General features: G+C 45.1%; 1 protein-coding gene across 1 annotated transcript in view; it reads right to left on the bottom strand.

Moving 5' to 3' along the window:
- Nucleotides 1-6898: 6898 nt before the first annotated feature.
- Nucleotides 6899-11427, bottom strand: part of LOC138520338 (aldehyde dehydrogenase 1A1-like) — a 136130-nt gene continuing 131601 nt past the window's right edge. The window contains exon 3 of the mRNA XM_069632764.1: nt 6899-7183. Coding sequence (XP_069488865.1) covers nt 6899-7183 — 285 coding nt within the window. The remainder of the gene's footprint in view (nt 7184-11427) is intronic.

Here is an 11427-nt window from a genome sequence, read left to right as displayed (position 1 = left end):
AGAGTATTGTTCTATCAAGGGTTAGGGGAAGAACTGAAAGATGCCATAGCCCAAGTAGAACCACAACCGAGTAACTGTACGGCTATGATAGATCTGGCCCTAAGATTAGATCATCGAATGAATGAGAGAAAGGGGGATAAGAAAAAACTGGAAGTTGGTCCCATTGTAAGATTAGATAGGAGCAGAGGGGTAAGGAGTAGCAAGGTAGAACCAATGCAAATTGGTAGTGTAAGGGGACCTCTATTCGAGGCAGAAAAGGAACAGCGTAAAATTAATAAGTTGTGTTTGTATTGTGATCAGGCAGGCCATTTCATATGTACCTGTCCCAATAGCCCTCAGAGGAGTTCAGGAGGAGAATGGAACAAAAAGGAGGCGATAAAAGAGCTGGGCCGGCCTTAGGGGGAACTCAGGTGACAGGCCCAAAAGAATCAAAGTTCCCCAGATGGGTGGCAAATACAGTAGGGAATAAGACCTCTCACTTGTATATTTTGGTGACCTTATGCTCGGCAATGTCCAAGCAGGTGGTACTAGCTATGGTGGATTCAGGAGCCACAGGTAATTTTGTGGATATTACATTGGCCCATCAGTTAAGGTTACCTTTACAGGACAAACAGCGGGTGGAAGGGGTGCAGTCGGTTGATGGTTCTCCTTTAGTGTCAGGGCCTATTCGACAGCAAACTCAAGCTTTACAGATGTTATGTGCGTCAGGCCATAGAGAAGACATTACTTTTGATTTGATAGCAGCACCCCAGTTTGGTTTAATTTTGGGCATGCCCTGGCTAGTGCAGCATAATCCAAGAATTGATTGGGAAAAACAGGTTGTCTGGTTTGAAGAGGAGAGGTGTAAAGAGCACATGTTAACAGAAGTGGGATCCACACCTTTACTGGCTAATCAAGAAGAAAAGGATCAGGCAATAGGAGCAGTAGAATCAGGAGTTCCTTTGCAGTACCGAGAATTTGCCAAAGTGTTTGAAAAGGGTGGGGCGGAGAGGTTACCACCACATCAGCCATATGACTGTGTCATTGAATTGGAAGCCGGGACAAAGTTACCATGTAGTAGAATCTACGCCCTTACAGAAACAGAGAATAAACACCTACGAGAGTATCTGGATGAGATGTTAGCAAAAAGATTCATGAGGCACTCCACGTCTCCAGTGTCTTCCCCTTTATTCTTCGTCCCGAAGAAGGAGGGGACATTAAGAACATGTATTGATTACTGCGCCTTAAATAAAGTAACAATAAAAAATAGATTTCCATTACCGTTAATTTCAGTTTTACTGGATCAGGTAAGGGCAGCAAAAATCTGTACCAAGTTGGACTTAAGAGGAGCATACCATCTGATAAGAGTACAGGAGGGTGACGAGTGGAAGACGGCATTTCGAACAAAGTTTGGATTATTTGAGTACTTGGTCATGCCATTCGGATTATGTAACGTCCCTGCGGCATTTCAATTCTTTATGCAAGAAGTTTTGAAGGACTTCATTGATGTTTTTGTCATAGTTTACATTGATGATATTTTGATTTATTCAGCCTCACCAGAACAGCATGTGGTGCATGTGAGGGCAGTGTTGCAACGACTGCAGGAGTACCAGCTCAGTGTTAAATTAGAGAAACGTGCCTTTCACACGAGGCAAGTGGAGTTTTTAGGGTTTATGTTAACCCCCGAAGGTGTGGTGATGGATGCAAAAAAAGTACAGGCAGTGACAGATTGGCCATCTCCCCAATGCCTCAAGGATATACAATCATTCTTAGAATTTGCCAATTTCTATAGGAGGTTCATCAGTAATTTCTCAAATATAGTCACACCAATTACTAGACTACTTAAAAAGGCAGTTCCATTTAATTTGGGTCATGAAGCGGAGAAGGCCTTTCAGGAATTGAAGGCAGCATTCACCACCGCACCTGTGTTGAAACATCCAGACAGAAGTCAAGCATTTCAGGTCGAGACAGATGCCAGCAATGTGGCGATAGGTGCTATTTTGTCAATTAGCGGAGTTGTTTCTTCAACATGTGGTTAGACTGCATGGGTTGCCTAAGAGTATTGTATCAGACCGAGGCCCACAGTTTACTTCCAGGTTTTGGCGTGCTTTCTGTCACATGTTGGGAATCAACTGTGCGTTGTCTACCAGTTATAACCCTCAAACGGATGGCCTGACAGAACGAGTTAACCAAACTCTCGAACAATATCTGAGGGGCTATTTAGGAGATGGTCGAGAGTCTTGGGTGCAGGCATTGTGGTTGGCTGAATTTACATATAACAACACCTTCCACACTTCTTTGGGTATGGCTCCCAATGAATGTCTATAATGGACATGAACAAAACATGCTACCAGAACATTTGCCTGAGATGGAGAATATACCAGTGTTACAGAGCAGAAAACAGTTGCTTCTTAAGATCAGACAAAAGGCGCGCACCAATTTGGAACAGGCTAAGGAAGCATATAAAAGACAAGCTGACAAGCATCGACAGGAGAGTCCTCGCTATAAGATAGGAGACAAAGGGCCTCATTACGACCCTGGCGGTAAGGGGTTAGCGCCATCGTTAGCTGCGCCGACCCCTTACCGCCAATCACGAGTTCCCTTTCCGCCATGGCGGATTTTACACCTGCTTCTAGCGGGTGTTAAAAACCATGGCGGTAAGGGAACTTGGTGTTAATTATGCCACCGTAATTTACGGTGGCGTAATTAACGCCTTCCCCACTCCCATTATGCCCTATGGGGCAAAAATGGGAATGGGGAAGGGTAAATGGGGATTGGGGACTTACCGCCCCGCCGACCTCGGAATGGGGCGGTAAGTCCGCCAACCACCATGGCGTAAACGTAGTTTACGCCATGGTGGTAAAGTCACGGCCCAGGCGGTAACTTACCGCCTGGGTCGTAATGAGGCCCAAAGTGTGGTTATCGACCAGAAATCTATCTCTAATAGGGTCTTGTAAATTTTTGCCTCGGTTTATTGGACCTTATGAAATCATTTCATGTGTATCTTCTACAGCTATGAAACTGAGTTTGCCTAAAACCTTACCTATACACCCAGTGTTCCATGTGTCTTTGCTTAAACTCGCAGCTCCAGGGATGACTACTAAAAGACCTCCAGCAATAATGAAGAATGGACAAACAGAATATGAAGTAAAACGCATTTTGGATGCCAGAAGAAGACAGCAACAATTATGGTATTTTATTCAATGGGAAGGTTATGGGCATGAGGATTGTTCTTGGGAGCCAGCAAGGGAAGTACACGGTCCAAGATTAGTGAGACAATTTCACTTACGACACCCAGGTAAACAGGGTCCTGGGAGGAGCCCTGGGAGAGGAGGTAATGTCAGGAATAAGGGTTGGCAGAGACGGGGAGTGATGAAATATGCATATTAAGATGCAGGAGTGTGAATAGGACGTTAAAACTACAGTTCCCAGCAGCCTCAGCATGCCGGGTAGTCCTGCTCACGCGCGTATTGCCAGCTGTTTGGAATCAAGCACAGCTTATTAGCAGGCTTGCGCGCATTGCCAGCTGTTTGGAATCAAGCACAGCTTATTAGCAGGCTCGCGCGCATTGCCAGCTGTTTGGAATCAAGCACAGCTTATTAGCAGGCAACGTCGAATGGCAGGTGTGGCTTATGTTGTTCGGTGTGTTGTTCGGAAGCAGACACGACGCACGCCGGAAAAAGCACGATGGAACGCGGAATTAATGCAGCATGGTAACGGCATCAGGAGCAGCAGAAGGGACAGCAGAACGGTTGGGTGAATCATGGCACGGCATCCTTCGTCTGGGCAGTCCCGTGGGGCTCCCGGACCTGAGATAAGTACATTGGGGGAAATGGTTGTGGTTCACTGAATTGCCTTGTGTTTCGTTCCCCGGGTTGAGTTGCTGCCATGCCTCTTCGCATCTGGGAAGTCCCAAGGGGCTGCCAGACTCAAGCTAAGTACTTGGGCTAACTGTGTGCGGGCATATGTTATATGTGATGTTCTAAAGCAGTTTTGGTTTGCTACATAAGTGATTTAATGGAGCAAATGAATACGGCTCTGGGCAATGAAGTTCACGCCTAGCGCATGGCTAAAAAGGACTCTGGGAATGCTGTGCTAGTGCAATTAACTAGTGGGGCTCCATATCTGTTGTGTATGTTGCTTATGCTGCCCAAAGGGCCATATGTACTTGTATGATCATGTGGGAAGTAATCCCTATTGTTTGTTTCATTCTGTCGCTTGCTATATGTGTCATGGGGGCATAAATCAGGGGTAGTACATGTATTAAGGTGTACTATTGCTCATGATAGGCAGGATCTGGAGGTTATTGAGTAGTAAGGTAATTGTACTACTAATAGGTTTATGTGTTAGACAGGTTAGGGTTTTTTCCCCGTGCTTCCCCAGTCCTATCCACTGTAGGAGTTCCTTACCCTCTATCCGGTGTTCCTAATTTCCCGTGTCCTATCCACAACCTCTCCCTAACCCTCTTCCCCCCACTGGCTGCCACGTGGTGCCCTGTTATCTAAATCAGGCACCTGTGCCAACCACGGTGGGAGGGTCGAATTCATTCGGCTTCCGTGGTTCGGGGGAGAGTGTCAATCTCTCTTCCCCTCCATTAAGTTGGGTTGTGACATTGGGAAAGGTCCGGTCCTCAAGGGGTTCATAATCAGGACATCTGGATAAGGCATCGGCTATGATTTTATGTGTTCCAGGAAAATGATGGATTTGAATTTGGTATTGAGCAAAAAAGAAGGCCCAAAGGGCTTGGCGGCTGTTTCTGCACTCCAGGGATTGAAGGACTTGAAGATTCCGATAGTCCGTACGGATGTGTACTGGGTGTTTGGCTCCCAGAAGGAGATGACGCCAATCAGTGAAGGCTTGATGAATGGCTAACAATTCCTTCTCCAGGACGGAATAATGAGTTTCACTGGGAGTCAAGGTGCGGGAGAGATAGGCAATGGGGTGTTCTAACTTGTCAAGTTCCTGTTTCAGGACTGCCCCAATGGCGTAGTTGGATGCATCAGTCTCAACAAGGAAGGGACAGTCAGTGTCGGGTTGAGCTAGGATGGGAGCTTGTGTGAACTCCGATTTCAACCGTTGAAACACTGAGTCTTGAGCTGAGGTCCACTGAAATGGGGTATCTTTCTTTAATAGTGTGACTATGGGATGCACAATCTCAGAGAATGCAGGTATGAATTTCCTGTAGACGTTAGCAAGCCCCAGGAAGGATTGAATTTGGTTTACAGTGGTTGTAACAGGCCAAGATAGAATGGAGTCATCCTTTGAAGAATCCATTCCGATCCCCTTTGGGCTAAGAACGAATCAGAGATAGTGAACAGTTGATACATAGAAAAGACATTTCTCAGGTTTGGCCAGGAGCTTATGTTCTCGTAAACGTTGTAAAACTGCCTTAACGTGTTCTTCATGTTTCCGATGGTCCTTGGAGTAAATCAGTATGTCGTCTAGGTATACAATAACGAAGAGGAACAAAATGTCAGAAATGACTCGATCCATGAAATGTTGGAAAATTGCAGGGGCATTAGCAAGTCCAAAGGGCATGACCAAGTATTCAAAATGGCCAAAGGGTGTTCTAATGGCTGTTTTCCATTCATCACCTTCTTTTATACGAATAAGATGATAGGCACCCCTGAGATCTAGTTTTGTGAAGATGACTGCACCTCTCACTGCTTCCAGGATGTCCGAGATGAGAGGCAATGGATAACAGTCCTTGAGAGTGCATTGGTTAAGGCCACGGTAATCCAAACCTAGCCTAAGTTCCTTGGAATCCTTCTTAGGAATGAAGAAGAGGGAAGCTCCCGCTGGGGACTTCGATGGTCGAATAGTTCCATTTTCCAAGTTGGTGTCCAGGTATTCCTGGAGGGCCCTTTTTTCAGGTTTGGATAGAATAGAAATTCTTCCGAAGGGAATAAGTGCTGAAGGATCAGTGTCAATGGCACAATCCTCAGGTCTGTGGGGTGGTAGAGCTTGAACAATAGCTGTTGAGAACACATCTGAGTATGCCTGGTAGGCCTGGGGAATCTGGATAGCGTTAGAGACCGTAACTGGAAATTGCTGGGTTTCTTGGGAGTCTTCGAAGGAACCTGGTAATGTGGTAAGTGACAAACAATGGGACATACAATGTTCTGAACCAAGAAACAAGGAGCCTGCTGCCCAATTGATGTAGGGGTTGTGCTTCTGTAGCCAGGGCATGCCTAGAACCATAGGGTAGTGGGCAGATCTTATGATATCAAATTTAATCCTCTCTTGGTGGTGGTTTATTGAAAGAAGAATCTCTTTGGTTTGAAGGGTTATGGGTCCAGACGATAAGGGTCTCCCATCAATGGCTTCAACATGTTGCATAGTCTCTCGTGTTTCGTGGGGAATATTATGACTAGTGACCCAATCATGATCTATGAATATGCCCATGGCTCCACAGTCCACTAATGCCAGGATGGGGTAGGATTCTTTTTTAGAAGGCGATAGGAATGCCTGTAGAATCACAAGATTGTTTTGTCCAGGAGAGTTCAAGGAAGGAATTGATGAGGAGCAGACTTCTTTCTCCCGAAAATGTGCCACACTTAGGATCAGGAGCTGGCTTTTCCTGAAAGCCATGGTGGAGTGATAGGGCACTCTCTCACAATGTATTTATCGGAGGCACAGTACATGCACAGCCCAGTATGAATCCAACGCATACTTTCTTGTGGGGTAATGGGTCCACGGAAGGCCCCTAGTTGCATGGGTTCTGGGTCCGAGGTTGGAGATGCAGCGGGCTCTGGTTTGTATGTGTGGTCTATGGCAGCCTTTTGGGAGGTTGTCTTAGACTTTCTTTTCTCTGCCTTTCTTTCCTGGATCCGAAAATCGATTTGTAGGGAGAGGTCCATGAGGGCTTGGTAGGAGCTTGGGCGCGCTACCCTGGCTAACTCATCCTTTATTTCTTCATTTAGGCCTCTTCGAAAGAGGGTGAAGCTGGCTTCTTGGACCAATCAGCCTCGTTTACTAGTTGTTTAAAGCAGGTAACATAAGTATGCATATCCTGGGATCCTTTTTGAAATTCAAGTAATCTTTCTTGAGAGCTGTTAACAAGCTCTGGGTGATCAAACATGGCTTTTAGGGCTTCCACAAACCCATCATAATCATCCAGGAGTGCGTCACCCGAATTGACTAGGGGCGGTGCCCAGGTCGGGCGATACCAGTGAGATGTGAGATCATGAATCCCACCTTTGCTCTTGGGGTGGAAAAGTAGTATGGCTTGAAGTTAAAATGCACCAAACATGAATCAAGGAAGGCACAGAGGGTCTTTGAAGAGCCATCGTATTTGTCCACTACTCCTCCCAACAAGACACTTTCTTTGGCTGCAGAGTCACGAGACAGGACACGCTGCTTTAATGCTGCATTCTCTGCCTTAAGATTCTGGACTTCAGTGGTTAATTCCTGCATACCTTGCATGAGGTCTTTAACCGCGGCTTCCATCTCTGTATTTGTAGCGGTTTTAAGGCATCTCAATCTGTCACAAGTTTCTCCCCTTCTCACCTGTTTCTCCTTGCTTGCGATTTTCTTGGATGTGTTCTTTCGCACAGTCTGGGATTTGTACAGGCCCGTGTGCAGGTTTTCGGATTCCAGCATGAGGATAGCAGTCCTACGCCAAGTAGCGTTCAAATATCCAGGACCGGGAACCAGGAAGGAAACAATGTCTAAACTCGGAGGCACGGAACGCCGTGACCCGAGCACAGGAGAAGATCCAGGAAGAATGCTTAGTAGAGAAGTTTGAGGAAGGGAAAATAGAAAAGGAAGTGAATTTAAGGAATCAGGAAACAGGACTCGGAAGGAAGCCCCGAGCGAACTCCTGTGACACATGTCTGACTACACTGAGCGGTAGCGTTGAGACGCGCAGCGCCACAGGGCGTGACTGGTTTGTAGGAAGTTGAACGTAGCGCATAAAGGCTGGCAAGCTGCGTTCCGCACCAAACGGCCATGTTGGAAGGATCACGGAATTCAGTCCTCTATGGGTCAGGGACCCCGATGTCCAGAATGGACGCAATTGGCGGTTCATGACACCCTCTCTGTTAAATCAGTCCACATACAATGACTATAAAATGTGTTTAAAATATCTGTCATAGACAACAGAGAGTTGGAATTGTCAAAAACGTTTAACTGTAGATTCATTTTATTTGTAGATAATAGGATTCAGGATTATCTTTTATGAAATGATAAACTAATAGATCAATTATTGTGACATGGGTATGTTTTAACTGTATTCCACTAAGAGCAGTAACTGCAGCATGGCCAAGTACACCAGTTGAAGAATATTGTCTTTTTTGCTCTGCTCCAAGTGAAGACCTTCTGCATTTCCTTTATTTGTCTGGGATATACGCACACCAGGAAAATAACAATTTGTATGGCTTAAAGAGGAACTGGTTTTACACAGTGTTGCCCAGCTTTATGTGTTTCTTATTAAGTGTTAATTCTTCTTTTATTGGCTGAGCCTCACTGTCATACATTTGTCAAACGCTAAAAATTAGAGGGAAGCATGTGCTATTTTAATCATGTCATTCCCAACTGCTTTTGTCTTATCCTTTTAGCTTCATGGTGTTATGTATGATTATGAACTGAATTGTTTGTTTTATGCAATTTCTATTTTTTCTGCAATAAACAATATGATGATGATGATGATATGTAAATGCCTTACTTTGGAGAAAGCCTGTCCATGGCTATCCCAAATTCCGTGCTGCTGTTCTTAATGTCGGTTCTCTTCTTCTGTACTGAAATGTATTTAGCAGGCAGGGTGTTCCACTGGCAAGCAGACAGCAGCAGTGTGTGTGAGTGGCCTAAAGTCCTTTTTGGCTGAGCTGCTTATTTCAGATGCAGCAAAGCAATCACCCACATCATGGAGGAGTCTATTTAAACTTGTTTGTCGGGCTGTGTTTACCAGGTGCAACCTGGCATTGATTGCAGCACCTGTGGGTGCCCACAAACCTCCTCAAACCGGTTTGTGTCTGCCAGGTGCTGCCCGTGGATTCCTGGCAGGCTGCTTGGTAGGCAGCAACCCTGTTTAAAGAGCATATGTGCCCTGGGAGGCTGTAACATTGGGCACTGTGGCCGGGGACAGTGCAGGTAATTAATGTGCCTGGGGCCCAGCATGACCAGAGGATCCCTGGGGAGGTTTCAGTCATATTCGGCACTCCTCTGCCTGTCAGAGAAGTGCCAATTCAAAGGCTAAGGAAACGGTGTTGACATGCACTGAGTGGAGCACCTCTCAAGCTGTAAGAGATATTGGGGGTCATTACGACCCAGGCGCTAAGTACGCCAACTTTACCCACGTTTACACCATGGTGGATGGTGGATTTACCGCCCCATTCCAAGGTGAGTGGGGCGGTAAATCCCCATTTCCCATTTTCCCTTCCCCATTCCCATTTTTGCCCCATAGGGCATAATGGGAGTGGGGAAGGCGCTAATTACGCCACCGTAAATTACGGTGGCGTAATTAGCATCATGGCGGGTTAGCGCCATGGATTTTAACGGCTGCTAAAAGCAGCCGTTAAAATCAGAATAGGCGTTAAGGGTTAACGACGGCGTTAACCCTTAACGCCTGGGTCGTAATGAGGCCCATTGTTTTATTGGGGTAAATTCGGATTTGGCAGAATTTTTCCTACCGTAAAAATGTTGGTGGTAAATTGGCGGTAAATAGGCCTTACATTTAGAGTGGGTTTGGTATCACTCTATTTTAGTGACTATATATTGTTAGCTTATATTGGTGGTAATGTTAGTGGTATCTACTTTGTGGTATTTTCAGAATTGTCTTATTCCTGTGGTATAGTGGTGAGCATGTACTTTTTCATACTACAACCCCATCATAAAACAAACCTTTCCTTTCTATTAGAATGTCTTTTAGTCGCCTGTAGATAGCCCCTAGACTTATGACACTTCAATGAACCCAATGAGTTTATTCATAGTGCCACCTATTGTGTGTGGCTGGTATTACTGGCTTATGTACATGCAGTAATCTATGCGTCTAATTTGACACTCCTTCTTTTAGGCATGCAAAGGAGGAATCACACGCAACGCTTCCACACAACTTTCTACCTTGCTTGCTATCTTAACTACAGTGGTAAATTGGTAAATGCACTACTGCTCTGATATAAACATCATCTCTGTGCTTCCCCTATATAAATGATTCACAGATGCATGAATGACACCAAAGACTCTGTTTTTTTTTATCTGCATTCTGTAAGAGATGACAATTACAAACTGCAAAACATCTTACCACATGATTGTTACAGCATCACCTGCAAGATATAAAATAAAAACAGAAACAAGAAGGCATATTATAAAAACAAATTTATCTTCACCTTGAATATAGAGAGAAAAATAAACATACAGTATTTTTTTAACTCCCTGCAGAATAAAAGATCTGTGAATCTTTTTAGCACGTGATTGGTGTATTTCCTTTTGTGGTACTCAGCCTCGATATTTCCTTGTATTTACAGATGGCGCCCGAATAGGGACCCTCAAGATTGATGCCATCTCGTTGAAGTGTTGACGCGGCAATCGGACCGGGATCGGACGGTGAGAAAGGGGGCCCCTTCTTGGATGAGACGCAACACCTCAACAGTACTGCTCTACCCAATCCCTGGATGGTGAGCTTGTTGTCCGAGACGGCATCTTGACGAGGGTCCATAAATCGAGGCGGGCAGTTTTTCCGAAATCACCAACCACGAGGGTCCTTTGTTGTCTTTAGTAATCCAATCGGACCTCCCTTAGTTCTTTGATCAGTTGAGTCGTGCCCCGATTCCTAAGTATCCTGATATTTGATTTTGGCGCATTGTCCTCGCAAGCACAATTATTGCCAGGTAACACCAGTAATTTGACATGCCTGGGAAATTGTCTGCCTGTTCCAGGGCGTTATTCCGCAGAGACAGACAATCTTTGGAATTTGGCCGTCCGGCACCACAGGAGGGGTCGCCGACATGTACTATGTACTGTAACTACGGCATTGGTAGCATAGTATTTAATGATATTTGGCACAGACAAACTAGACATGCTTCCGAACTTCAGTGGCCAATCAATGGTAGCTTTCAGATTTCCCATATAGAGTATTTAGAATCTATATTGTTAAAGAAAAAAGCTAGACCTGCAGCATTTGATGTATTACAAAATTGGATAGAAAGAAGCTATGCAGCAGCTTAAAAGTGAAGAGAAACATGCACGTCGACATACGTCAAACGCCAAAAAGGCATTATTATATGACCAACAAAAACAGTAAGAGTCTGTTAGAAATATGGATAGGGCTTTTCAACTTGGTGTACAGAAAATATATCTGTCTAAAGACTTTCATGCATCAAATGAATTGATTGATTAGCTTTTAAATGAACGTAGGCCTGGTGCCACTGCACCACCTCCTTATGTACCTATTCCTATAGATTTACCTCTTCCTGCTGTTGCTCCTCCTCCTGTAGTAATTCCTGCTCCTCT

The sequence above is a fragment of the Ambystoma mexicanum genome, chromosome 13, assembly GCF_040938575.1.
Source record: "Ambystoma mexicanum isolate Mex_15411 chromosome 13, UKY_AmexF1_1, whole genome shotgun sequence".
NCBI classification, from domain to species: Eukaryota; Metazoa; Chordata; class Amphibia; order Caudata; family Ambystomatidae; genus Ambystoma; species Ambystoma mexicanum.
This window is presented reverse-complemented; position numbering and strand designations above follow the sequence as displayed.